The sequence below is a fragment of the Phoxinus phoxinus genome, assembly GCF_949152265.1.
Source record: "Phoxinus phoxinus genome assembly, chromosome: 3".
NCBI lineage: Eukaryota > Metazoa > Chordata > Actinopteri > Cypriniformes > Leuciscidae > Phoxinus > Phoxinus phoxinus.
This window is the reverse complement of record NC_136878.1, coordinates 31,337,724-31,365,697: the sequence shown is the minus strand read 5'-3', so window position 1 is coordinate 31,365,697 and position 27,974 is coordinate 31,337,724. Positions and strand designations below refer to the sequence as shown.

General features: G+C 38.6%; 2 protein-coding genes across 4 annotated transcripts in view; both read right to left on the bottom strand.

Annotated features, from left to right (window-relative positions):
* Positions 1 to 3,793: 3,793 nt before the first annotated feature.
* gcnt4a (glucosaminyl (N-acetyl) transferase 4a) lies at positions 3,794 to 6,842 on the bottom strand. 2 transcript variants are annotated; one of them, XM_079606969.1, is made up of 3 exons: positions 6,714 to 6,798; positions 6,285 to 6,347; positions 3,794 to 6,160 (listed from the first exon to the last, which is right to left on the bottom strand). In XM_079606969.1, the coding sequence occupies exon 3, from the start codon at positions 6,157 to 6,159 to the stop codon at positions 4,870 to 4,872; it is 1,290 nt and encodes a 429-aa protein (XP_079463095.1). In that variant the 5' UTR covers position 6,160; positions 6,285 to 6,347; positions 6,714 to 6,798; the 3' UTR covers positions 3,794 to 4,869. The 2 variants fall into 2 exon arrangements, with proteins under 2 accessions (XP_079463095.1, XP_079463094.1); XM_079606968.1 differs by having other exon boundaries at positions 6,285 to 6,842.
* A 145-nt stretch (positions 6,843 to 6,987) lies between these two features.
* Positions 6,988 to 27,974, bottom strand: part of ankrd31 (ankyrin repeat domain 31) — a 33,547-nt gene continuing 12,560 nt past the window's right edge. For both annotated transcript variants that reach the window (XM_079606966.1, XM_079606967.1), the window contains 9 exons: positions 14,757 to 14,842; positions 13,106 to 14,663; positions 12,875 to 13,030; positions 12,652 to 12,794; positions 11,977 to 12,229; positions 11,505 to 11,623; positions 11,250 to 11,396; positions 10,914 to 11,037; positions 6,988 to 7,318 (listed from right to left, as the gene is read on the bottom strand). In XM_079606966.1, coding sequence (XP_079463092.1) covers positions 7,185 to 7,318; positions 10,914 to 11,037; positions 11,250 to 11,396; positions 11,505 to 11,623; positions 11,977 to 12,229; positions 12,652 to 12,794; positions 12,875 to 13,030; positions 13,106 to 14,663; positions 14,757 to 14,842 — 2,720 coding nt within the window. In that variant the 3' untranslated portion in view covers positions 6,988 to 7,184. The remainder of the gene's footprint in view (positions 7,319 to 10,913; positions 11,038 to 11,249; positions 11,397 to 11,504; positions 11,624 to 11,976; positions 12,230 to 12,651; positions 12,795 to 12,874; positions 13,031 to 13,105; positions 14,664 to 14,756; positions 14,843 to 27,974) is intronic.

Sequence of the window (27,974 nt, the reverse complement as noted above, 5' to 3'; positions counted from 1 at the left end):
TAGCTGTGATTATAGATATGATGACAGTGTTCAGAGTCGGTCAAAGAGCACAGACTCAAACTTCTTGGTCATGGAAAGGGTTTGATTTGACATGACTTCTATTTTTATTGATTTTGTCAATACTCTGAGAAAATATTGGTATAATATGTGAAGTGAAAGATTAAATACACATTGTGCGTCATTTCTGCAAGCAGTGAGTGCAGTTGTCTGATTAGTGTGTTAACAAAGCCAAGTAACAATCACATTATCAAGATCTGTTCACAAAAGCTGGATTGGTATGATTTCAGTCGGACTAAAGCATTTACATGAGACTTTAAAAGTCAAATTATTGTTATAGTTTGACTGAAATAGGGGTACATACAAACACACTCCAACTTTGCGATTAGGCTTGGGATTAGGCTTCGGTGAAACCAGGGGAAAAACTTAAGATTGTGTATTAACAAAAATCAACTTTTTTTACGTATAGCAACCCGCTTTATCAACCCTGTGAACATAGTCCTTTGCTTCGAACAACTAAGAAAATGATTTTAAGATGGTTTTGTGGGACTTTGAGAGGCTTCCGTAGACAGAGAGGATGAAAACTGACTGCAGTCAATTTAAATGAGTTTTCACACCAGTTTCTTTCTGGCAGGAAGGAAGCCTACACAAGGTTGTGCTAATAATGTCACATCCTTAAATAGCACTAGCATGAATAACACAGAGGTGCGTGGTCTCAGTGAAGGCTTGCACGTCATCGGTAGGCCTACAATGGATGACACCTCATTTTGGACTTTTCTACCCTCAGGTTCTAAAGAAACTAAGCTCTAGTGCCTGTCTTTTTGAGTATCACCCATGAAGGCTGATGATATTTAGTCTGTGGTGACGCAAATGCTTTGAGAATGGAAATGTTCAGCTGGTTAAACAACCCCGTCAAAAAAAGGAAATGGGCGAGGTTCGTGGTTATGCTTCATCGTAAATATGTGCTGGTGTGGTAATGCTTCATGAAACAGTTTGTTTTTTGTTCACCATTGACAAAATGTCATATTTATAAATATCTGAACACAAGACTTAAAGGGATAGTTCACTTTAAAATTAAAATTCTGTCATCATTTACTCACCCTCAAGTTGTTTCAAACCTGTAAAAGAAAGATATTTTGAAGAATGACAGTAACCAAACAGTAGTCTGTACCCATTGACTTCCATAGTAGGAAAAAAAAATACTATGGAAGTCAATGGGTACAGACTACTGTTTGGTTACTGTCATTCTTCAAAATATCTTTCTTTGTGTTCAGCAGAAGAAATAAATTAATACAGGTTTGAAACAACTTGAGGGTGAGTAAATGATGACAGAATTTTAATTTTAAAGTGAACTATCCCTTTAAAAATCAAACGGTTAATTCAGATTGTTTGCATGTACTTATCCCAAACCACCCCTATGATCAGTCTTGGGGATTCACACAAAAAAAAGACTGGAAAACACTACACAACTTGACTTGGCATCTTGACTTGGTTACAGAGAAAAACTGGTCATCATACACTAAATGACTGAGGATCACACACACTTTTAAGCCGTTCCGAACACAGACAAACAAACTCACGCAGAAACATGCGGCTCATTGCTGAGACACTAAAAATTAAAACAACATGTTCTGAAATTGAAATCTGAAACGTGTTTGATATTTTTAGATTTGACCGATTTTTAGCCTTTTGAAGCTAAAAAAAAACAAAAACAAAAACAGTCTGTGTCCATCCTGAATTTCTGGGAAATTTGACTTTCCGCAATAGCATTCACTCGTCCAGACTTCAAAATTTGGTACAAAATAATTGCCAAAAGTCAAGTACTGTTGCTGCCCTAGACAAACAAGAAACATTTACACACATTCAGTCTCAAATACAAACCACCCATTTCATTAAGTTCCTTATATATACACAGTAGAAATAGGAGTGTTCCTGTGTTCCTGTCAGGAATGACAGGAACAGTCATTAATGTGACAGTTCCTGATCTCTTGCAATTCTATTGTTTAAGATTGTGACATTTCAAATGCAGAAAAACAAGTAGACCTACAGGGCCATAGCAACATATTGTTTTCGTTAAGAATAAAGGAAAATTGCTCCCACTTTATATTAAGTGTATTTAACTACTTTGTACTTACATTTAAATCATGAATTTGCAATGCACTTATTGTGTACTTGTTTTTACATTGTATTTGTATTTAGAAATACCGTCACGGGATGCAGTGCAAAACCAACTCAAACTAAACTCAAACACAAACCAGTTTTGACGGCATGTAATTGCTGAAATGCTGTCATTTCTTTAACATCTACAATTACACTGTTGACCCTTCCCTACCACCTTAACCTACCCTTAAACCTAACCAAACCTGTCCTTCACCATACCTGTGTCCATCTCAATAGCAGGTGATTTTGTACCTAACAATTTTGTAGTTAAAGACACCCATTATTAAGTGTAATCAGGAAAATGCAGATCAGTTACAACACATTTGTATGCTTCGTCTGAAAAGTCAACAAATGATACCATGCAAATGGTGTTTTACTTTCACAATTAATCCACAATACCACTAACGCAAGTTGTTTTCCTGTGAAAGTTCATTAAATCAGTTCATATGTGTTTTAGTCATGCCATTGCAGAAATAAGACTTTAGTGCATAACATGACATGGGAATAAAATGTTGGAATAGGTTAATATTTGTTTTAAATCATATTTGCATGTTGACTATGTGATCAAGTAGATGTCCAGGGCCCGCTGGAATTTCAGTCGTTGCTGTCTGTTTCCTGTTTTTCATCAGTTTAGTTCCCATACTGTTTTTTTTTTTCAAGCTGGCCTCATTCCCCTCTTTAACCACAAAGGCATTTATGCTTTATCTTTATCTAGAAGCGACTTCCTCACGCCAGACCTTCAGGAAACACATTGACACAGACTAATATAGTCAAAATGTTGATCGCAGGCCAGTAACTGCAAGTAAATAAATCGTACACAGAGGGCTTTCTGTACTATTTTCATCAATGTGGGGTCTGAGACATAAGAAAAAACTGAGAGAGTTTTAATGGCAGGCGTCTACATTCCAGGGTGAATTAACTTACTGTCAACACGACGGAGCCGCATGTGCCTGTCGTACTGCATTTAGATTGAGGAAATCGAGCTTCGCTGGCTACCTCAGTGGTCAAACATGCTGTACAATCACGTCTTAGAGTGGAAACCTTTCAGAAAAGTAGGTTCAAGAGCTCTGTTTCCAGCCCTCTGGTAACAAACACAGACAGACTGGCAGAGGGCAAACTCAGGACATTGACGCATTAAACAGATTTAAATAAAAATAAATAAAAAGATTTGAGTTAAAATTACAAAAATTTATAGTATTTCACGACATTCATTCAGCTTCCGAAAATAATTAAATGATTCTCCTACAAGCTACCTTTAAAAATGGCTGTTTTTAAAATGTCTCAAGGGACATATCAGTTATAAAAAAGTGGCTTTTGGGAATTCATTCAGTGTGTACACTTGGGTGTCTTGTTACAGTGAAAGTTTAGGTGCTTTTGTCCAGCCACTGACTTGTTGAGCCAAGAAATGAAAGCTTACTTATTGGTCTTGCATCTCCACTTTAAAGACTGCTATGAGCTTTGACTCAACAGACTGTGGATTCAACACTCTCTAAAAAAATGGTACAAAAGCTGTCACTGGGTTAGTACCATTTAAAAAGGTTCTAATACCATTAAGGCACTAGTACACTTTGGAACCAAATCTGTGTTACTTTGAGCTATGCACTTTTTGAAAGGTCTGTTTATATATGCGATGTATAAGATAAGATGAATCTTTGTTGTCATTGTATAACTCATGAAATTTGGAAGCACTGCTCCTATCGATGTTGACATAAAACAAACATTCATCATGTATGGTGCTTCAGATCACATCACATTTTGAGTTTATATTTATTAAACTAATCTCCTTCATTGTATTAACTTTTTTTATTTTCAATGAACTCAAAGTTTTAAGGCAACCAGGTAACTTACTTTTGTAAGTTAAACCAACAAAATTGTTTTACAGTGTGCAGTAGTGCAACTCAACAGGAGCAAATTTCATATTTCACTATGAAAATATGTCTGGATGTAAATACAAAGACAGAAATAGTAAGAGTAGTGTGGTATGCCAAATTTAGCTTCAATCATCACTTATGCAACATCACTTGCACATCAACATCGGAACAAACTGTTGCTTAATATTTCACTTATCACTTATAGACGGCATATACTGTATAAGTACAGGTGTGACTCAATTACAATAGCTAAATAGCTTTATTTGAAACAGTACATTTTGAATGTAGTGACCATCAGATGTTATATAAATAATTTAAAAATGACACAGCCTCACCCTCCCTGGTATTGGTACAGATATTGTTTTAAAATGACTATTAAAACAACAACAAATATGACGCACCTAAAAATCAAGAAATACTGGTAAATATGAGTGCACTACACATAATATAATTTTTCAGTTTTCAATGTTTTTTTACTCAAAACAAAAACACAACTCTCACAGCTGAAGCCCTACGAAAGTTCCCACATAGACTGATTCAATAAAAAATATAATGAAAAAGAGAAAAACATTTACCATTTACCATAAATACATTAAAATATATAAATATTTCGTAGCTCAAGCACCTATGAATTAATATTTTGGACGGATTAAAAAAAGATGAAGCTGAAAGGCACTTTCAAACTGACCTAGTGAATGGTTTCAAAATTGAAAAGGGAATAGCTTGGTGATAGTCCAGCTAACCTTTCAATCAGCTGGTAGGCCTACTTTGAACAGCATACGTGCAGCTTCAAACATACATCTTTTAACCAAAAATACAGTCCAAAACGAAAGGTCCCATTTTAAGACACTCTTTTCAGGCATTGTTGACGCTGTTTCTCCTCAAGTTTCTCTTCAAGACATTTAATAATGACAGGGTCAACTTTGGGATCAAACTTGTTTGCAAACCAGTGGCCGTCCTCCAGAAGCCACCGGAGCTCTGCTGCACCATAGATGCAGACACTGCGTCTGTGTGCGCCAGTGCACTGTGGATACAAACGGATTTCAAGATATTTCCATTTAACCAGACGTGTCCTACTCTTTATATCGGACACATCAGGCTCAGATCTTTGTAACTCCCCAGGAACTCCAGGTACTCTAGCCATGGTTGCCCAAAAGTGCTCATCAGGAGAATATGTGTCAGCTGACCACTGCAGAAAATCCTTTGCCAGTTGATTGTTCATAATGTACGTCACAAAATCCCGTGTCAACACAAAGTAGGCACTCCCGACAAACATCTCAATGTCATACGGTGGTGGGTCTTTAGCATTGGAGGTTTTAACAGGCATTGTATGGTATTCATATGATACATCTTTCAATTCATACTGAAACTGAAATCGCTGCCTTTTCAGTTCGCTGGGCCTGCTTGATTCGAGCATGTTTGCACCATTCAGTTTCTTGAGCTCAGCCACCAGCTCATAATTGGACTTTAGCGGGAAGTCTTGGCCACACAAATTGATAGCATACTTCCATTTGACCTCTGAATTCAGCAGGTCTGAAAGGCAGTTGAGATCTGCATTAAGTCTTGTAATGTGTGCATAGTGAACAGACTCGATTTTAGATGCTATGAAGACATTTGGAAAACATTTCTCCAAGTTCTTCATTGCTGCAATGAAATCTTTCGATGACTTTTGGTCATAATGAATGCAGTAAATATTTTGAGGTGTGTAAATGGCTCGAAGAATCCTTTCCACCATTGCACTGTTCTTGTGCACCACCAAAGAGTATGCAACCGGAAAGCTGCATTCCTCATCAGTTACAAAGATCTCATTATAGCCCCGTTTTTCTATGTAGTTTTTGCAGTCTGCAGTGAAAGAAACAATACTATTATCATCAACTTCCACAATATTTTTGCGTCTTAACTCCAACGACTTGCCAATTTCAACTGGTTCCAGTTCATAAATGGCTGTGCAGTTAATGCCATTTAGAGGCTGAGGTTTGAGTGATCTTTGTTTAACTCCATAGGGCTCAATGTAGATACTGTCGTCCAATGAAATATTTCTGTACACCAGCTTCAGCACAACAAACAGTGACACAACAAACACATAGAACTTGCATCTTAACCAGTGTAAGATAGCACATCTTCTTTTCATTCTGTTGGAAAAGTAGTATAAATAAGTGTTAGAAATAAAGCTGCCATATCTTCGGACATGAAAAGGTATCATAGCCTACTAGTTGTATTACATAATTTAGCCTAACTGAAGGGGGATTTGCCTACCTTGCACACTGCCGGTCTTTTGTTTTGCGACACTGCCATCAAACACTACAATAGGCTATGAACCTGTATTACAAAGAAAACATTACATATAGCCTAAATGCAAAAGCCTTGCGGTTTCTAAATTAATTAATATTGCAAAAGTTGCCGCACTGAGGCTGTTTGGAAAGCTATAAAGCGCACGAGCCGCATAGATTAAACAAAGCATACTACACATTTCCATCAATCTGCCCGAAACGCAAGTAAAACTGACTTGTTATATCGCAACTGTATTCAAACAATTGAATTACTTAATAGGCTATAGAATACAAATAAAATACTGAATAACTAGACAACGCATTTGCGCGTTTAAAACACAATTAAAAGCGATCGAAATATTAATTAAATATCTTATCTATCTTTAAAATAATCTATCGAGCTCAGGATACTTACGACTGCTGTTAAGATTGCGTGACTCGTACCGTCACTCCGTTTAAGATGAGTAAGTTCAGGCGCCGCTGACTTACTTTCAGTGACTGAAGAGAGGGAGTGTGAGGCGTGAACGCCAGTAAAGTCCAGTCCGCCCACTCATACTGGGGCTTTGTCTTAAAAGTTAACTACACAGCATTTCCAAGCATCGCACACACATAAACAAACTCAACTTTACCTAATCGAACCCCGCCTATAAAGGCGCGGATCCATACCAGTTAGTTTTATACATAAAAAGGAAAGGGTGTGTGTATTTTTATTTTAATATCAAGATCATCAACTTATAATTGAAACTGATCGGTGTACAAAGACGTTTCACACACATATTCAGCATTGAAAAAAGAACACTTTTACACTATAAACGTTTGAAACAAACATTCTACAACAGAACGGTCTTCTCTTGATGCTCGCTTGCGCTACACAAGCAACTGAGTATCAAGTCCACTCCTCACTCTGTGCGAATAAGTCCCAGTATCTGTTCGTAATATGGCTTGGAAAAAACTCCTCATCGCTGACCAAATGAATCGACCTGATGTTCATGAATAGGCCTACGTCATTTCTGGATGGTTCTGTAGAACAAAATGAATAAACGAATGACTTATTGAACAAAATAGTATTAACTACATAAATTACATTCATATTTCTAAAGTTATTTTAAGTTTAGAAAACATTTATGGCATGTTGTTACCACGTAACCAGGGGATAAATTGAGCCGGGATCGCCCTGGGCTGAACCCCAGCACTATGCTTAGGGCTAGACATTAAAGGGATAGTTCACTTTAAAATTAAAATTCTGTCATCATTTACTCACCCTCAAGTTGTTTCAAACCTGTATTAATTTATTTCTTCTGCTGAACACAAAGGAAGATATTTTGAAGAATGTCAGTAACCAAACAGTAGTCTGTACCCATTGACTTCCATAGGAAAAAAAAAATACTATGGAAGTCAAGGTACAGACTACTGTTTGGTTACTGACATTCTTCAAAATATCTTTCTTTGTGTTCAGCAGAAGAAATAAATTAATACAGGTTTGAAACAACTTGAGGGTGAGTAAATGATGACAGAATTTTAATTTTAAAGTGAACTATCCCTTTAACGCTTGTCCAGGACAAGTTAATTTTTTGATGGGAGCAGGGGAGGTGAACTATTTTTTTCTTGCCTGACCGGACAAGTAACCTGATTGAAACATCAATACCAAAAAATAATACAAAATCTCACAAAATGCGAGAATGACTGATTTTATTACAAGTGGCGACTGATAGTGGACAACATATAATGTATGTAGGCTACGGACAACAAGGTTGCGCTGTTGAGGCTCGCGCAGCCTATCAAGAAAACAAATGCCCACAGCACAGACACAGAAACCCAGTTAACATACTGCGGTAACAATTGTAAATGTGGAGTTTTATATTTATAAATGTGATAACATGTGATACAGTTAGATAAGTTACATCACACAACCAAGAGTGCTGTCTTCGAATAGGCCTACCATCATGACTGAAAATGTGACACTGATTGATACAACAGTTCATTAAACAAGTAGTTAATATTAAGTCACTATATTTAGGCACTTAAAGGTTGTGTAGGTAAGAATTGTCTAAATAACTTTTTTTCAAATTGGCTTAAACTGTCTTTATATACCAATACATAATTAAAATGTAAGTACTTTGAAAAAGAGAGTATAAAAATTGAGTGACTATAGTGTATTTAATCTTCAAAAAACACAGCTCATTAATTCCTACCGGGACGAAACAAGTGATTGGCTTGCGCGACTGTCACTCTCCGTCGCCATGACTACCGCTGCTATTACTGGCTCTGCCCACGTGCGCGCACCCGTTTTTAGGTGGGAGTGAATGGAATTAATGAGCTGTGTTTATTGAAGATTAAATACACTAGAGTCACTCAGTTTTTTTATACTCTCTATTTCAGAGTACTTGCATTTTAATTATGTATTGTTATATAATGACAGTTTAAACAAATTTGAATAAAAGTTTTTATAGACAATTCTGACCTACCCTACCTTTAATTGACTGGTTTTGTTGTTTCAGCATTGAAAATAGTTCCAAACAAGATCACAGCAGAACCAAAGTTAAACTTTAAGTGAACATACATACGTATAGTTTACTACTTAGGCCTATATCTTAGTTTTACACGTGCAGTATACTATATATATATATATATATATATATATATATATATATATATATATATATATATATATATATATATATATATGTGTGTGTTCAAATGTTATTTTTTAAACTTGAAAAAATACCTTTAACTGTACCTTAAAGGTAGGGTAGGTCAGAATTGTCTAAAAAAAACTTTTATTCAAATTTGTTTAAACTGTCTTTATATACCAATGCATAATTAAAATGCAAGTACTCTGAAATAGAGAGTATAAAAAACCGAGTGGCTCTAGTGTATTTAATCTTCAATAAACACAGCTCATTAATTCCATTCACTCCCACCTAAAAACGGGTGCGCGACTGCGCGCACGTGGGCAGAGCCAGTAATAGCGGCGGTAGTCATGGCGACGGAGAGTGACAGTCGCGCAAGCCAATCCTGTGATTCGTCCCGAATGGAAATAATGAGCTGTGTTTAATGAAGATTAAACGGTCTAGAGTCACTCGATTTTTATACTCTTTTTATCAGAGTACTTACATTTTAATTATGCATTGATATATATAGAAAGTTTAATCAAATTTGGTAAAAAGTTTTTATATAAATCCTACCTACCCTACCTTTAATTTTAAAAACATTTTATTAGCTTCATGCATCCTGTTTTTATAAACACTTGAATGCCGGTAAGTTTCATAAAGAAAGACAACATTTTAAACAAAAAAGTTGAGAAATTCACATGTTTGTCAAAGACTAGCCTTGATCAGATTAAGAATGATGATCAAAACACAGATGGAGTAGATCGAGTCCAACTCATCCAAAGCTTCACAGTCGTTTTCTCTTCATGTGTTACGCTTCATTTCATTTGGTAACATTAAGCAGTTTTGATTTACACGCTGTTTAATGTTTGATGATCACGGTTTTTTTTACATTTGCGTGAGCAATCTTCTATCACTTGTTTCAGCTTCTTCTTCTCCTGTGTTTTGATCCGGAGATTCTGTACTAGAAGATGTCATAGCGCCCCCTACCGTATAACGGTGAAAACACGGATAGCTGGAAAATTCAGTCAGTGGTGGGGAAAGAGTAAAGTAGAATTAAACTAAATTCCAATGTACACTACCAGTGGACTAGCCTACACAAAAATTCAGATACGCAGAATTAGAAACATGTCTGTTTTGTATCAATATTCTAATAAATATTTTCAAACAATGTAAGTTGCATAATACTGTATGTGAAAAACTACGTAAAAAAATTATATTTAATACTCGATCAAGAGAGTTAAGCCAAGTATACTTTGAATACTTAAATTATATTTTTAAGTATATCTCAATCAAAAAATTGAGTACAAGTACATGCCAAATATACATGGACTTTTCTCTCAGTATAAGTCAAGTTCACTTAAGTGTAATTTTAAATATATTTCTGAGAAGTACATAAAAGTATATTTTTGAGAAGTATATAAAATGTAGACTGAAAGTATACTTTCTTATTTTAGTTTAAAAGAAGTATACTAGTAGAACACTTGAATAAACTTATTTTCCGTAAGGGTATAGAATGATTTTGATCAGCATTCAGGAGTTCATTGCAGAGGGCTTTCTCAACTCGTTATATTTTAGTGTCAATTGATATTTTGTAGGCTTTGCGTACACATGTGCACCCCTCGAAAGCCTGAAACCACCCCCCCCCCCCCACACACACACATATACACATAAAACATCCCAATTTTACCCTAGCACGTAACATATATATATTTTTTTTTTTACATACAAAAGGATACATTGTACTGTATGCTTCCATAGTATGGAGATTTCTGTCAACAATTGTTTTGAAGAACTGGGGGAGTTTATGTGGTAACTGACAGCATGCCACAGATCATGCTTGTATATGTTTTTGTAATCATCTTGTAATAGATATCTGATTTAAATAAGATAGGGATGTATGAAACTGAAAATCTGATCTTAAATTATTTTCTTATAAGAGTCTGTCATGTGGTTAGGGAACTAGGGGTAGCGAGGCTGGTCCACGAGTGACTTAGCTGACAAACCTTTTACAGCAGGTTCTGGTGTACTGGCGTTGCAACACTGGGGCTCTACTGATCTCTTGGGTGTTTTCTCCCTATTCAAATCACTTGAAATGTAATTCCACAGTGACTTCGATTGATACATAACCTGTCAAGATAAGACAAAAAACTGGTAAAAAAACCGGATGTGGTTTCAAGGTCACTAATAACCATAAAAGTACTGAGCTCACATAAGTGAGAGTATTCACATTAGACAGTTTTATTGTCTTATGATTGTTTTACAATTTTAGCCATGCATGCATCAGAAATCTAATTGCAGATATTAGCCTAACACTTCAAACGACTGTCTTGTAGGCCTACCTTTTTCCAGGCAAAATCTGAGGTAACAGGAACTATGGATTGACTCTCCGGAACTGATTCAACCCATTGTTCTGGAAGAAGGAAGACTCTCCCACTGGCATCTCTAATAGATCCATTTTCCAAAAGAGAGGCCTTGTGGCTACAACCCTACATTTCAATCAGAGCTTTAAAAATCCTATAAAAGTCACCAAACTAACTTTGAAATGGTCTAATTAAACATCTTGAACAGCACAAATGATTTATTAAGTACTGTACCTTAAGTGTCATTTCTAAATTATCATCCCCATGTCGAATGATTCCATCTCTTATAAGGCAGGTCAACTTCCTATTGCCACTAAAATCAATCTTTGGTCCTGCTGACTGTAAACACGGATCTGTTGAGGATAACGGTAAATAAATTAACTTAATACACATGTATTAAACATATCCATGAACCCCAAAACACACACCAAAAAACCTTTTTGTTTCACTAAAGATGACAGAATCTGTGACTTCTCTTTAAGAAATAAGCCATTTTTGCTCTTTCTCAGTATCTTTACATTTAATAATTTAGCAGACGCTTTTATCCAAAGCGACTTACAAATGAGGAGAACAATAGAAGCGATCAGACCAACAAGAGTTGGCAACATTATACAAGTGCTGTCACAAGTCTCAGTTAGTCTAGTACAGTACACATCCTAGCAATGAAAAACCGCTCTAAAATCTAATGAGAAAAGGGAACGCTTACAAGCTGATGTCTTCTCCTGTTGCTCGACTGCTTCTTCTATGAAGAGACTTTCACCTGGCTGCATGTGCTCTACAGCCAAAGGCTGAGGTCCTTGTTTTGAAGTGCCAGTTGTCCGGGCAGGTTTACGAAAAGGCCCTTTAAATGTCAAAAGCAGCTCTTTGACGCTTTCATGTGCTGCGAGGTCTACTGCACTCTCTCCCAGCATATTCTTGTCATGAGGGCTCGAGCCAAACTGAAGGAGAAGCATCACGATCTATGCATAAAACATCAAGATCAGAACATTAACTGCTTTTGAAAATACATTCACATTTTAGTACACACTGATGGTGTGAATGAGGTGGTGAAATGGTGGTGGTTAACCAGAGATCAGGTTGAAAACTGTAGAGATAAAAACTGGAATAGTAGAGGTTCAGTTGCAATTACATAATTCTGGCTATAACACAGGTAGTCATATTGGCTTCAGAAGAATCTAGCGCATGAGATGCATGGGTTACTTTTATATAGCTCAACAGCCAACGATCACTGTATGGAAACATGCGTAACAGCATGAAAGTGAGTAAATGATGACAGAATTAAAGCTTTTGGGGGAACTACCCTTTAACTACCACACTAGAAAAAGTGAAGCATTCTGACTTTTTAAATTGTGACGGATCATTACAGAAATATAGAAGCAACCTCGTATGTGCCTGATTGAACGGCATCATGCAGTGGGTTACATCCATTTAGCCCCCTGCTGGTGACATCGGCACCTGCTTCCAAGAGCTGCTCCGCCACAGCTACAAAACCTCTAGCTGAGGCCTCATGAAGGGCGGTCCATCCTGTTCACCCAAGACATTGTGTAAGCATTAAATAGATCAAAGGTAATAATGAAGACATAACAAGGCAATGATTTTCCCACCTGCATTATCTGTTACATTAACATTTATCCCAGCTTCTATCAAGCGTTTGACCAGTTGCAGGTCTCCACTTATGCATGCCCGGTGAAGCTGAGTCTCTCCTAAACCATTTGTCTTGTGGAGAGATTTCAGGGAAATCTGCACGACCTTCTTTGATACTGTTGAGAAATGACAATATATAAAGTAACATGCTCTAAATTGTGATGATAATACTTATGATTAACTGGAATTACCTGTATTCAATCCATTTGGGTCATTTTTTCGTTGCAATTTTTTTTTTCTAAACTGCTTTTTCTGACATTTGGACATCTTTTTCTGACTTGTTAGTTCAGCTGCGTTGAAAAGCCCTTTGATTTCCAGAGCTATGTGTGGATCCTGTTTTAATTGAGCTTTTTCTTCAGTGTTATCCAGTGATGGATGTGCGCACAAATTTTCAGGAAGAAGCGGACTTAAAACACTCACTGAGACCACTGTGTCTGGTGTACCCTCCATGTTCTCTGCTTCCTTTTCAGTATGCCTCTCTTCACAACCAGAGACTTTAGGCTGAATTGATGTGACGGCCACATCCTGAATGTCAGTAGCGTTGGACCATTCCACAACAGTGCAGTCAGAATCAACTGAATTTTTAAACGGATCACCCTCAACAATAAAATCAGCCCTGTGAGAACTTTCAGGATGTTCAACATCTACTCTGGCACAGGTAAAAATTGGTGAAACAACACATGCATTGGCATGAACTTCAGGAACGTCAATCACTGGTTCTGCTGTAGGTCCATCGATGAGATCTATCGCATTTAAAATCAATGTGTCACCTTCCAGCTTTTCACATTCCATGCCAGGATTTTCAGTGTAGCTCTTACTCATTTGAGTCTGGCTAGTGCAAAGCGCTGTCCCTGTTATCTCTACCACCCCCTGCTGGTTTTGAACAGTGACCACATCTGTTTCTTCATCCTGATTTAGAGGATTCTCTAGGAACAGTCTATTAGGAGAATGCAGTTCTTGAAGGCTGATTTGCGTCAAGTCATTATGTGGTGTGTTTATATAGTTTTTTAACCAGCCTGATGTATTATCCACATACATGGGCTCAATGGCAGGGCTGGTTGATTGCACAAATGGTTCTTTTGATGTTTCAGTGTCTGCCAGTGGTTTTTTGGTTGTGTCAAATTCCTCTAATGGCTCATTTATTTCTGAAAACTCTGGACTGCAGGTTAATCCTTGATTATGGATTTTGGCCATAAGCAGAGGCAGTGAAGCAGAGCTGCTCGCGTCAAACAGTTCCTCACTCTGTAATGGTGATTCCACCATTGCTCCAGATGAATGTACATTAACGTCCTCCTTGAACTTACCTTGTAAACATGAGTCAATTAGTTCATTTAAATGAGGGGACAGTAAAGAAATGCTACATTCTTGACTGCTTTCATTGTTGGCGTCAGACATAAACACTGTTTCAGAATGAACCTTTTGGTAAACATCAAGAGCTGACTGTTCATCTTTGCTTGCATCTTCATTCAGTTGAAGTGAGGGGTGATCAACATCTTTTACAATTTCAAAAACATGTTTCAGATCAAAGTTGAGCAAGTACTCCAAAAAATCATTTTGTATTTGATTGTTGTATGCTGTTCTTTTGATCCGTTTCTTAGCCATGACAGAGTCATCATCATAACTAACATCAGCCCCATAACTGTCTTGACAACCTTTCAATACCCTCTTTCCTGCTGACATGGCTTTAGCAGAGCAAACATTATATGAATCTCCAATTGTACTCTGACTTGGATTTCCATTTACAGTAATCTGAAAGAGTCCATGAAATAAAAATGTAGATCAGTTTTGGATTACAAAGCAAAATTCATATGACAGACTTTGGTTTAAAAGAAAACGACTCACTGAATAGCTGTGGTCATGGAAAGAATGTGAGCTTGGCTCCTCAGCTACTGAATTGGCATCATTCATCAGAGTTTCACCAGCCTCCCCTAAGAATAATACATAGAAACAAATAAAGATAGAATAAAAAATAGGGCTGTCAATATCAAATTTTTTTTAATCGCAATTCGTCGCACCCTTATGTGCGATTAGTCGCACTATTATCATGAAATTAAGCCTACATCATTTATTTTGTTTAACATGGTCATTTTGTCTTCATTTGTTATATCCAGAAAAGTAAAAAAAAAAAGTAAAAAAAAATGTGATTCTTACAAAACTGTATTTTCTGCAAGCTTTTTTCAAGGTAAATCTTTCAAAAAAAGGACACTTGAAGAATCCAAAAGGACACTAAATAACAATATAAGAAGCCCATATAATTCATAAATGCATGCACACCAAAGCACCATTTAAAAAAACTTTTCAGAATTCAGTGTATAGTATGTGTACAGTGCAACAGCAAAGTACTGTTACACAGAAAGTACAAAGTACTTAAGTCAAGTTGCAATACCAAACAGAACCCCATGTATGCGCATCAATGTAACAGACTCACGCATTCTTAATGGTTTGCTTCATCCAGCCGAAAAACTTAGTTTGCGTATCATCTGGCCATACATCGGTGGGATGTGTTGGCGTTCGTGAGGCTTGCGCACCTCAGAAACAATGACAGAATATGACAGAGCTCGTGTTTTAAAACGAAACACACTGGACTGAATAATTCAATGAAAACGCAACACGAGTCTCTATTCTGCCATTTCTGATGTAGCCAGCCAGGTTCCCTTTCGAGAGAACTCAATGCTGTGTCATGACGTTGACACAATGGGAACTCCCCCAGACATGAAGCATGTGTGGAAACACGCCAATTGATTGGCAGATGGCAGCCCTATGACATCACATGGACCACCCGTGAATATAAAAGGGTACCTTGGACGTCATCAGCTTTTTTGTCTTCAGGATCTGCTAGTTCAATGTGTATGTGAAGATATCGCCTGCCAATGTAAGAGTAAAAGTCAGCTCTTAAGGGAGCCTTTTATGCATGCGCTGTGACGAGTTGTGGTGAGGAAGCTCTTCTCTCGCTTGATTCTTTTCTTTAGAGAATAGAATTGAGTGTCTGCACCTCACGTTTTTGACCCTGCATTGCCATGGCAGGACGGTAGTTCTGATCGTGGGGACTGCGGGTATAAAACTGGTGGATGAGTTTGACAGGAGTTTCCCTTCTTCATGCTTTCCCAGTTAGCTCCATTGGTTTCATGGTGAGGAAGCCCACTTCGGCTTCCACTTCCTCTTGAATGAGATCATTTTGTGGATGTCTATTTCTAAAGGATTACAGTATATGCGGAAAGGGTTGAGGCGGAAGGCGGCGGTACACATACAATTCTGTGAGCATTCATTTCTTCCGTATTTCCACATTAGGGGAGTTGTGGCCAAATGGTTCAAGAGTTCGAGATGGATTGCTAGTTTGATTCTTAATACAGGCAGGAAACGACTTAAGCAAGTCCCTTAACCTAACCCCCAATTGCTCCCCGGTGCCACAGTAAATGGCTGCTCACTGCTTCAGGTGTGTGTGTGTTTACTGGTTTGAAGTGTGTGTGTGTGTGTGTGCCTTCATGTCACTTCACTTGATATGTCAAAAGCATACAATTTTGTGTATTGCTCCCACACAGTCAAATATGGCTTGTGTGGTGGTGTGCGAACAGCGCTAAGCGAGAATGCACTGGGCTGAGAGTTGCCTGCCAGTTATTGACTCGTCTGCATCTAGCAGCTTGTGCTCCGCGTTTTCTTGTTCAACGCAGCAAGTGCTCCGTGTTTTCTTGTTTTGATCAGCTGAGAGCAGCATAGGCGAATGTTATTCGCTTCTTCCACTGTGGGATATCATAACTACCAAAAGTTAGCAGTTTGTGGCAAGGGATGTGCGATAGCAGGTCTGTATATATTAGGGGTGTAACGACATTCAAACCGAACCGAAAAACCGCGATACACCACCTACGGTTCGAACCGAAAGTGCCCCGCCCCCTACTTCCCCGCCCAGCTCTCACTTCACCTTATGTCACAAAATTTTTTGATATTTGATTAAATAGTCATTAGTAGCCTACACTTGTAACAACTAATGAAAGCTGTATTTTTACTAAATATACACTAACTTTTGATTTCCAAGTGCATGTCACGTTATATTTGGTGATCGATCACGCTTGGCAGTTAGACTGCAGTGTTTCCCACACATAGACTAATTCGTGGGCGGTGCGCCACAAAATCAACACCGTCCGCTACATATAACGTTTTTTGGCGGCCGCCAAAGTGAAGTTTTATCCCGCCACAGCCTTATTTGATCAGTGAGTGATGTAGATGACTGCTGCACTTGTGACAGGTCGCATGTTACTGAAAGAACAAGCAGAGAGAGAGAGCCTGGCCGCGCGCGCGCACTCTCACCGTCTTAACTGTCTTGCACTCCCTCCCTCGCGCATATTAATCAAAATCTTGAATTGACACGATGGTAAAAGGCCGAAGACCGAAGCTTCACGTGGAGCATTGGGATTTTTTTTTTTCCTGAATTACCGGTGTGTATTGTGCTAAAAAAAACTAAAAACCTATCCAGTGATTAAATGTTTACAGTGTTGACACAAATCTTGTGCAATGTCCTAAACTGACGGGATAATCGCACAATGCGTACACGTCCGCTAATGACACCTCCGATTCGCGCACTAATGACTCCTTACCGATTCCATTTAATGAATGGTTAAAACAACTGATCTATCCTACAACTCACCAGACGTCTGAATCGGTAATACTTTACAATAAAGTTCAATATATTAAACTCTAGTTAACTACATTTAGTTAACATTAACTATTAATAAACCGCACTTCTAGCATTTATTAATCTTTGTTAATGTTAATTTCACCATTTACTAGTAGCCTTATTAAAATCAAAAGTTGTTAACATTAGTTAGCCTAATGCACTGTGAAGTTACATGAATAAACAAAGGATGAACAGCTGTATTTTTATTAACTAAGATTAACAAAGATTAATAAATAATACAGTAAAAAAATAGTTAATGAGTTAAATTATTGGTATTGATATTAAGTTAAAAGTGAATAGTGTTCTTTATTCTTGCTGGTGCCCTGCCAGGAACCTTGCCCCCACAGCAAACCGAACCGAACCGAGGCTCCAAAACCGTGATATGAACCGAACCGTGGCATTGGTGTATCGTTACACCCCTAATATATATACCTCCTGATGTCAATTGAGTTGACTGGATGAGCTCCTTCCATGACAATTAGGCTAATTATCTGAACGTGCTTCTCCCGAACCTTGTCAGTAAAACATCATTTAATGATGCAATTTCACGTGCTTGAGTTATTTATTTGCTTTGATTTTGAATTAATCGCAACTGATGCACTAAAAAATAAATAAAGGCAAACAATTATTTTCCCCCAAAACGGTTGTATTGTGTGCTAACAAAGAACCATTTTCAGGAGACATCTGTTTAAATCAAAGGAGCATCTACATTGTGTCATAAATTGAATAAATGAAAATATTGTAGATCTGATATTACAAATTTTAATTGCATACTTGTATAACACTGCTTACTTCACATAACAAAACAAATGTAATTAGCATACAATTTTTTAATTCTGGCAGGACATTCACTGTAAATTTTAAATAGCAGCTGCAAATTCATAAGGAAAATTGCAACACTTTTAACATATACCAGATATCTATACATTTTGTAATTGACTACTAAGGTGATGACATCACTTCCACCAAAGCATGTATTATCACAGATAGCATACAGCCCAAATTATGAAAAAAAACAAACATAAGATAACTAATTTCCAAAAAAATAACCCAATATTTAAGTGTCAAATGTCAACTGAATGAACTTATCAGATATTTGACAATCCACAGAAACATCTCTAGTGCTCTAGGAACAAGAGAAATCTTGAGTGGCACATAGAGTCCAATGCTCTGGTGATGATGAATCATCTTCGATATAGTCCACTGTAACATCACTGTCTAGGCAGCTGGAGGTATCTGATCCCTCACTCTGGCTACAGAAGTCCTGTCCTTGGTCTCTCACAAGACACAGTACATTGCTGCAAGTCTGAGGTGATGGTTCCACTGGGAAATGAGGACACACAACACCCCAATTCAGACTGAGCTGCACATTTCCATTCATATTTAGATTATAATCAGTGTTAGGGAGTAACGGAATACATGTAACGGACGTAATCAGGATATACAAATCTATAATTTGTTACAGTTACATCAAAAAACGAAAATGGAAATACTATCAGGATTACAATGATTTTACAAATGAGTATTTTGACATAACGCTATATTGACAATAGTGATGCGTGGATTGCGACTATATCTGTGGTCTGTGTATATCTAATCAGGCGGTCCAAGTAGTACAAAAATAACATTCCAATTAATTGCGCGTGGGTTGCGGCCAATTAAATCATGAATGGTTTGAATTCAGTAAAGACACAGAACTCTCATTTCACGGTAAAACGCAATGATCATGCGCCATTCTTTTACTTTTGTTTTCAACAAGAATGTATATCTCTTCAGGGAAAACCAATCAAGGAAAACATATGCCTAGTACGGTGGCCCAGTAGTGCACAACACAAAGAAATCTAAAAAACACAACACAACGGAAACAAGCCACAACACAACAAAATAAAGCCACAACACAACGGAAATGATATCGACCACTAGAGGGCTCTCGGAGCATGGTAAAGTTAGTTTTAAAAATCGGGTCGGCAGTCTTAAAAATATATCAACTCCTCGATTAGTTTTAACATTGTATATCATTGTATATCGACATGAAATATTAATTCATAACATGTATTAACGTGTAAATGTGTAATTCTACGTGTATTATATTATTTATACTCGAAAATGCTTTGAGGCGCTACCACAGCGCTTGATACCTAAGGGAACGTCTACCAATTCCACCAAGTGGTTAAAACTTATAATTTGTATTAATTAAAATTATTTTTAACATTTAAAAACATGTTCAAAATCCAAAGCTTAATTGTATTGGTAAGACTGACTTACTACAGGTGACTTTTTCCCAATACCTCCCTTCATGTATTTATAGTAAACAATTATTTTTAGGAAAAATTACTGTAATATAACAAAAGGGTTTTTTCATGTTTCAAAGGTTGTAGTACGGGCCAACACTGACTTACTACTGGTGAAAATGTGGCAATAGCTCCCTGTATGCACAGTACAATTTTTTTAAACATTTTTTTATAAAAAATTACTGTAATTCACCTAAAAGGTTTTTTCATGTTCCAAACCTTGAAGTAGGCTCCTATTGGTAAGACTGACTTATTACAGGTGAAATTGTACCAATACCTCCGTGCATGTACAGTAAACAATTATTTTTATAAAAAAGATTACTGTAATTCACCAATTTTTTTTATTTATTTATCAAATTATATTCAAGTCAAGTCACCTTTATTTACATAGCGCTTTTTACAATACAGATTGTTTCAAAGCAGCTTTACAGTGATAACAGGAAAATAATGCAACAAGGTTTGTTTCTGATGTACAGCAGATCTAGAAAAAAATGCGTCATAGTCTAGCTTAAGTAAGTTATGGTTGGTTACTTGGTTCATTATTGTTGTAAAAAAGTTATTAATTTAGTTCATTTATATATTTAGGCCCGACTCAGGGAGAAGGACGCCCCTGCCATGCAGAGCCCATCAGGGATAAGGAGGGTATGGCATAGAGGGGGGTGTACCTGGGAGGCTGGGTACACCGTTGAGCTTTCTGGAGACGTTGTGGGCCTCACTCAATGAAACGTTGATGAAGCAGGGTGCCCATCTGATGACCCCAATGACATACCTTACCCTCCTTTTCACCACTCCACACCGACTGCTACTGTCAAGAGTTTCCTATTAAAGGGATTGAAACATCTAGTTCTATTAGCTTTACTGATCTTTTCTGGAAAAAAAACAGTGACTGTTGTGAAAGTGCAGCTGACGACAAGGGAAAGACCGTGTGACAGCATGGAGAGACAGCTGACAGGAGTAAATAGACCCCAACGGGCTGTTATGGGCTAGCTACCCATAGCAGCAGGCCACATCACCCTATTAGGGCACAAGAGCCATCTTATCTGGCTACGAAAAATTCAAAAAGAAGAATACCCCAAGAGTCTGCGAGAGCAGGGGCGCAAGAAGACTCGCAGACTGACCTCTCGGTAATGACCCTTGGAATGGACATGACATCGAATAAAGGAAGTAGCAAGACTCTTGAAAAGCAGCTGGACATGTTCTTCAGACTTGCGTGTGTGGATGGGCGAAAGTAACATCAACCCATGGTCTTAAGGTACATCAAGGACGGAAGAAATGCCTGAGAACCACCAACCCAGGGCCCCGCATTGACTGGATTCTGAATGAGAATCAGCAGCAGGAAGAAACCCACAGTCCGCAGAGAATCAGCCCCCGAGGGAATGAGGAGGAAGCTTCAGGCAGAACCACCAGTCCAAGACAACAACCAGCCCACCGCAAAAAAGAAAACATGCAAGGACGTAAGCCGTTGGTGAAATGGCCGAAGTCTAACAGCAAGGAGTGGGAAACCATCAACGCAGATTTAAGCCTTATCCTAAATAACATAATAGGATCAGCCGAGAAGAAGCTGGAGAAGATGGGCGACCTTATCTACAGCTACAGAGAGGAGAAGGAGCAAGTCAGAAAGAAAGACATGCTTCCTCCCCCCAAGTACCGTCGGCTGCAAGAAATCCAACAACTTGAAAGAGAGGCGACGGTTAAGAAAGTTGTGGAGAAAGATGACAGTAGAAGAAAGGGAAGGCATCAGCTTCCTTCAAGAGGACCTAAAGCACAGGCTCTCAAAACTCTGCAGAACAGAAAGCCTACGGATGCGCCGGAACAAGAAAGAAAGAACCTTTATAGGGTCTTCTATAAAGACCCTTTTAAATTTGTGAAATGCATATTCACAAAGGAGAAGAGTGGATCCCTGAAAACGTCAAAATACCAGGTTGAAGAGCATTTGAGAACCATCTATACTGATGAGAAAAAAGATGAACCGATCGTTGTCCCCACTGACGTCCCTCCAATATCACCACCACAACATCAGTTTGATATCAGCCCTCCCAAGCTGAGCGAAGTGAAGCAGGCAGTGAAAAAGGCAAGATCGGCATCTGCACCAGGCTCTAACGGCGTACCGTATAGTGTTTACAAGAACGCTCCAGATATTTTGAAAATCCTGTGGAAAAATATGAAAGTGGTGTGGGACAAGCAAATCATCCCGAAAGCCTGGCGAAGAGCGGGAGGGGTGTTCATCCCCTCAAAAGAAAAGAACTCAACCACCATTGAACAGTTCCGCCAGATAAACCTGCTGAACATTGAAGGCAAGATCTGTTTCAGCGTGTTGGCACAAAGACTGACACAGTATTTAAAACAAAACCACTTCATTGACACATCAATCCAAAAGGCTGGCATCGCAGGCTTTTCGGGATGCCTTGAACATAACAGCATCATATGGCATCAAATCCAGACTGCAAATAAAGAAGGAAAAGATCTCCACGTTTGTTCCTTGATCTGGCTAATGCCTATGGGTCAGTCCCTCATTCAGTTCTGTGGGCTGCCTTTGATTTCTTCCAGGTGCCGACTACAATCACAAATTTAGTGAAACACTACTTCCAGGATCTTCCAGGACCCTTCCAGGACCACAAGTTGGCAACCGCTGGAGGTAGGTATCATGGCGGGGTGCACCATCTCCCCATTGGCCTTCACAATGGCAATGGAGATCATTATTAGAGCCTCGAAATGGGTCGTGGGAGGAGAGCGACTACATTGTAATCAGAGGTTACCCCCTATTCGAGCCTATATGGACGATCTAACAACACTCACAACAACTGTCCCCTGCACCAAGAGATTACTGGAGAAACTTCATCAAAATATAACATGGGCGAGGAAGAAGTTAAAGCCCAATAATTGCAGAAGCATCTCCATCGTGAAAGGTCAAGTCACAGAACAAAGATTTAATGTCGGCGGATCACCTGTCCCAACTGTCTCAGAAATGCCAGTAAAGAGCTTGGGGAGATGGTATGATGCAAAGCTCAAAGACACCGAGCAGTTTGAACAACTAAAAAATGATACCAGCATGTACATGGAGCGCATCAACAAGACCTTGTTGCCTGGAAAACTCAAGTTATGGTGTTTTCAGTTTGGAATACTCCCAAGACTTTTGTGGCCTTTAAAGTCCCACTCCGATCATATTTTGAGCTATTTTTAAACATTCCCAGTGGTCTTTAAATTATGATTATGCCAATTTTTAGCCAAAATCTCAAAACCTGTGCTGTTTTCTGGGACTTCGCTTCAGCAGAGCGGCAGTAGCTCATTAGCAATTCGCCTCTGCGTTGTGGGCGGAGCCGTTGGCACGGGGACGACCCTCCCTCTCCCCGTTGCTGAGAGCTCTGATCACCGATCATTATTTCACTCCGAGACGTCGCGGTAAAAAACAGCTCGACTTCGCCTCGATATTTCATCCCTCCCACAGTGATCAATCAGGACATATTTAGTATCAGTGGACTGCTCGGAATTTTGGGATTATTATGATGCTAATGTCACCGCTCTATCTGAAAAACTGACTGACTCTCTCACGAGTGATGGGCTTGACACACGAGGGGACAAACGACTGCGACAGGCGAAACTCGACGGTGAAAGTGACTTATTGTTACAGTATGTGTTCCAATTTCAGCGCCACTATCGGAGCTCTGTTCACAATGACATGCAATGGCTTGTGTGTGTGTATCTGACCCTGCTGCTGAGTAAAATTAAACACAAAACACAACTTCAAAAAAGCCCCTGTAAAACGCATTACATTACATTACAATCTACATCGCTTTAACACAGATGAAGTTAAGTTAACAGAGAGTTAACTTTTTTAAACTAACTAGCCCCGCCCAGTGGAGTTACTACGTCACATTTCCAGTCTATTTTAGACGGCATTTTAGCGTCTGCTACTGATTCACAGTCATTTGAATGTAGAAATACTCAGAAATACAACTTTGAGCTTATTTTTCTCAAGATATGTTCTCTAACATCAGAAAAATGCCACAAGAACATGTTAACACCTAGAAAAACATGATTTTCATCGGAGTGGGTCTTTAACTGTGTATGAGATCCCCATCACCAAGGTTGAAAAGTTGGAACGGCTGATAAGCACACAGCTGAAGAACACGTTTTAATAATTTCTTGGATCAGGAAAGATCGGAGTTTGGGATTATGTCCTCCTACCAGTGCTCTGTCTGTCTGGATGCACTTCATATGCACTCTTCAATAAGCGCAACGAACGCGGGTTAATGTGTTTTAAATGCCGGGAGAAATCCGAGTTAAGGGCAAACAGAGTCGATCGGTTTATACTAAAACTTCTGACTTGACTCCGATAAAGGAAAACAGTTAATGCGTTTGGCCACATTGGCCACACAACTGACCACATGGATTGTCAGTTTATTCAGCATAATCAGGTTAAGTATGTGCTTGTAAACGCGCTCATTCGCAGGCATCTGTCAACGCCACATTCTCCTCTCAGAGACGACGATGGATATAACGGTATAGCAACTATCTTAATTTACTGCCTTAATATTTCTTTTGTGGACCTACATTAATGATAGTGAAAAAATTAGAAGAATATTTATTGTTAAACAAGTGTTTAAAGAGTTGTGCTGTGTTCGTGATCTAAAGACATGTTATTAGGCCGCCGGCTATTTTAGTGATATTATTATTATTATTAATATTTTGTAATTGTATTGTTTTTAGTGTTAATTAATGTCATTAAATGTTTTGTTAACTACAAATGTGTAACCATAATGTGCTATGGAAACAATAGGCCTACTGACGAACAACAATGCCGTTTTCATCTTGGATCTGTATAAGAATGATGCGTCCGTTAAAACAAGCACTTGTGACAATTTGTGAATGAATCACCTTGCAATTCAATTTTAATGTGAATGTAGTTTTTTGTGTCTGTTTTTAAAAATAAATAAATCTTGGAGTCATCATACGCGCGTGATGGTGATGTCGCAAGTGTTAGGCTATGAGGTGATGTCGTTAAATTTAGGCAAGGCAAATTAATTGTAGTTCCTAATATTAATTTAATAACAATACTATTTTTATTATAATAATAAGAATAATTTAATACATTAATAAAAACGAGCCCATTATCGTATTGATATCGTCAAAGGCATCTGCCATCGGCAATATCACTGACTATCGTCGATACACGATACTATCGTCTATCGGCACAACCCTAATTCAGACTCATCCCAAAAACTCCTCAGTGGCATAAATCAACATCAGTGCAGAAGAGACAGCTAGTGGTAGAAGAACTCAGGAGACAGCAGGAGGGAGAGCGACATGCCAAAGCCGTCTCAATGGCCAAGCAAGGGAGATGGACCAACTGGGAGGGTCTAGAGAAGAAACAGCTTAGCTGGTGTGACATCTGGCAGATGGAGGGAGCGCGGCTGAGTTTTGTCATCAGAGTCACATACGACATGCTACCCTCCCCAAAAACCTGAAAGAGTGGTATGGAGAAGATCCCGCCTGTTCCCTGTGTCAAGTACCTGTCAAGTACCCTAATGCACATTCTATCAGGGTGTACTCCAAGTCTCACTCAAGGGCGATATACTTGGAGGCATAACCAAGTACTCAGAGAGATGGCATCAATACTGGAACAGAAGCGAACCACCACAAACAATCTCCGACAAACATCGGCAGGACAGGTCAACTTCACAAATTTTGTACCAGCTGGCCAACATCTAGAGCCTAGTACAACACCTAAGAATGCAAGCATCCTGCAGTCAGCGCGGGATTGGAAATTGGAATTGGACCTTGATAAGAAGCTTGTGTTTCCCCCAGAAATAGTGGCTACAACACTCCGGCCAGACATGGTCCTGTGGTCTCCAACAACAAAGCTAGCATATGTTGTGGGGTTAACAGTACCATGGGAAGATGGGGTTGAAGAGGCTTATGAGAGTAAAAAGAACAAATATTCCGACCTGGCAGCTGAAGCATCCCAGAACGGCTGGAAGACTAGCATCTTCCCAGTAGAGGTCGGATGCAGGGGATTTGTTGCCACATCTACCATTAGTTTGCTGAGGAAATTGGGAGTGAAGGGTCGCTCTCTCCAACAGGCCATCAAGTCCTTGTCAAGTGCTGCCGAAAAAAGCAGTAATTGGCTCTGGATCAAACGTAAGGACCCCAGCTGGGCAACAAGGTAGAGACAGAGGGTATGCGGTCAGGCTTAGGCCCGACTCAGGGAGAAGGACGCCCCTGCCATGCAGAGCCCATCAGGGATAAGGAGGGTATGGCATAGAGGGGGGTGTACCTGGGATGCTGGATACACCATTGAGCCTTCTGGAGACGTTGTGGGCCTTAATCAACGAAACGTTGATGAATCAGGGTGCCCACCTGATGACCCCAATGACATACCTTACCCTCCTTTTCACCACTCCACACCGACTGCTACTGTCAAGAGTTTCCTACTAAAGGGATTGAAACATCTAGTTCTGTTAGCTTTACTTTAGCTGCTCTGGAGAAAACAGTGATGTCATTGTCCAGCTCAGTTCAGTTCTCAAATAATGGTGTAAATGCAGGCAGGTCAATAATATTGTTGAATATTAAATTTATACATATTAATATTATATTAAATTATACGTTTTAACCACTTGGTGGAATTGACACCGTGGTAGCGGATCAAAATATTCTCGAGTATAAATACGCAGCTATAATGCATGTAGATGATTTTTAAGTAATATTTTATGTCAATATACAATGGTTACATACTGTTAAAACTAATCGTGCTATTGATATCTTTGTAAGACTGTGACTCTATAGAACAGTGACAAGGAAAACAAACTTTACCATGCTCCGAGAGCCCTCTAGTGGTCGGGAGCATTTCCGTTGTGTTGTGGCTTTATTTTGTAGTGTTGTGGCTTTATTTTGTTGTGTTGTGGCTTGTTTCCGTTGTGTTGTGGCTTGTTTCTGTTGTGTTGTGGCTAGTTTCCTTTGTGTTGTGGCTTGTTTCTTTTGTGTTGTGGCTTGTTTCTGTTGTGTTGTGGCTTTATTTCGTTGTGTTGTGGCTTTATTTCATTGTGTTGTGGCTTTATTTTGTTGTGTTGTGGCTTATTTCCATTCAATTAAGTGATGGGTATGTGATACTGTATGAGACGGCTGTGAAGCGCTGTATGTATTTGACAATAAGCTCATAATGTCTAAATCCAGTTAGTTTAGTTAGTTTAAAAGCCGCCTACTTCAGGCTACCATATCATCGATCATGCTTATCACTGAGAATTAGAATAATTGTAATGTGACGATCGGATGCGAATATCTAAATTAGAGAAAATCATAGGTTCGAGCGGATGATTTATATTAACAGCAAATTCGGTTGACATTAAATGATCCACGTATCTCTAATTGACAGCTGATTATGTTTCCATTACATTACTGAATTATTTTTTATGACGTAATGTGTAACTGTAACGGAATAAATTTTTAAAGTAACCCTCCCAACTCTGACTATAATATACATGTATCCCTAAATGACAAGAGTGTTAGACAACCAAGCCTCAACTCAGGCTAAACTTTTGTGCACCCATCACAGGTCACGCAGTGCGCCAACATATTGTGCAGTAGCACCTTGGGGTGAAACGAGTTCGAGTTAAGTATTGTGCTCCTTTCCTTTTCCTGTTCCTTTATCTCCTTCTTCATTATTGTTTATGTTTCTACTTCAGTCTGTACAATCAAATAAATAGCAGAAAATGCCAAAAAAGGAGTAACTGTTTTTGATTATGTGTTTCCTCAAGGTAACATTTAAACTTACATTTTCTCTAAAGCTTATTTTGTCTTATATATGTGGTCCAAGGACGTAAGGGACTCATTTTAGTAAATAAAGCAGTTGACAGCAGAGCTTTGGTAAAACATGGCTCAATTTGAAAATGGTGTTGCTTGCTAATGCGCAGTTTTAACACTGTCAACTGAGGTGGATTTTGTCACTCATTTGGTACATAAAAATACTTTATTTTTTGTATACGAGTTGTTATTGTAGTTCACATGAAAATCTAATTTGTCAAAATAGTCATTGCCTTACTCCACGAGGATAACTTTTCCATTTGACACCCTCTAAAATCTCATCTGTCAGCTCATTGGTACATT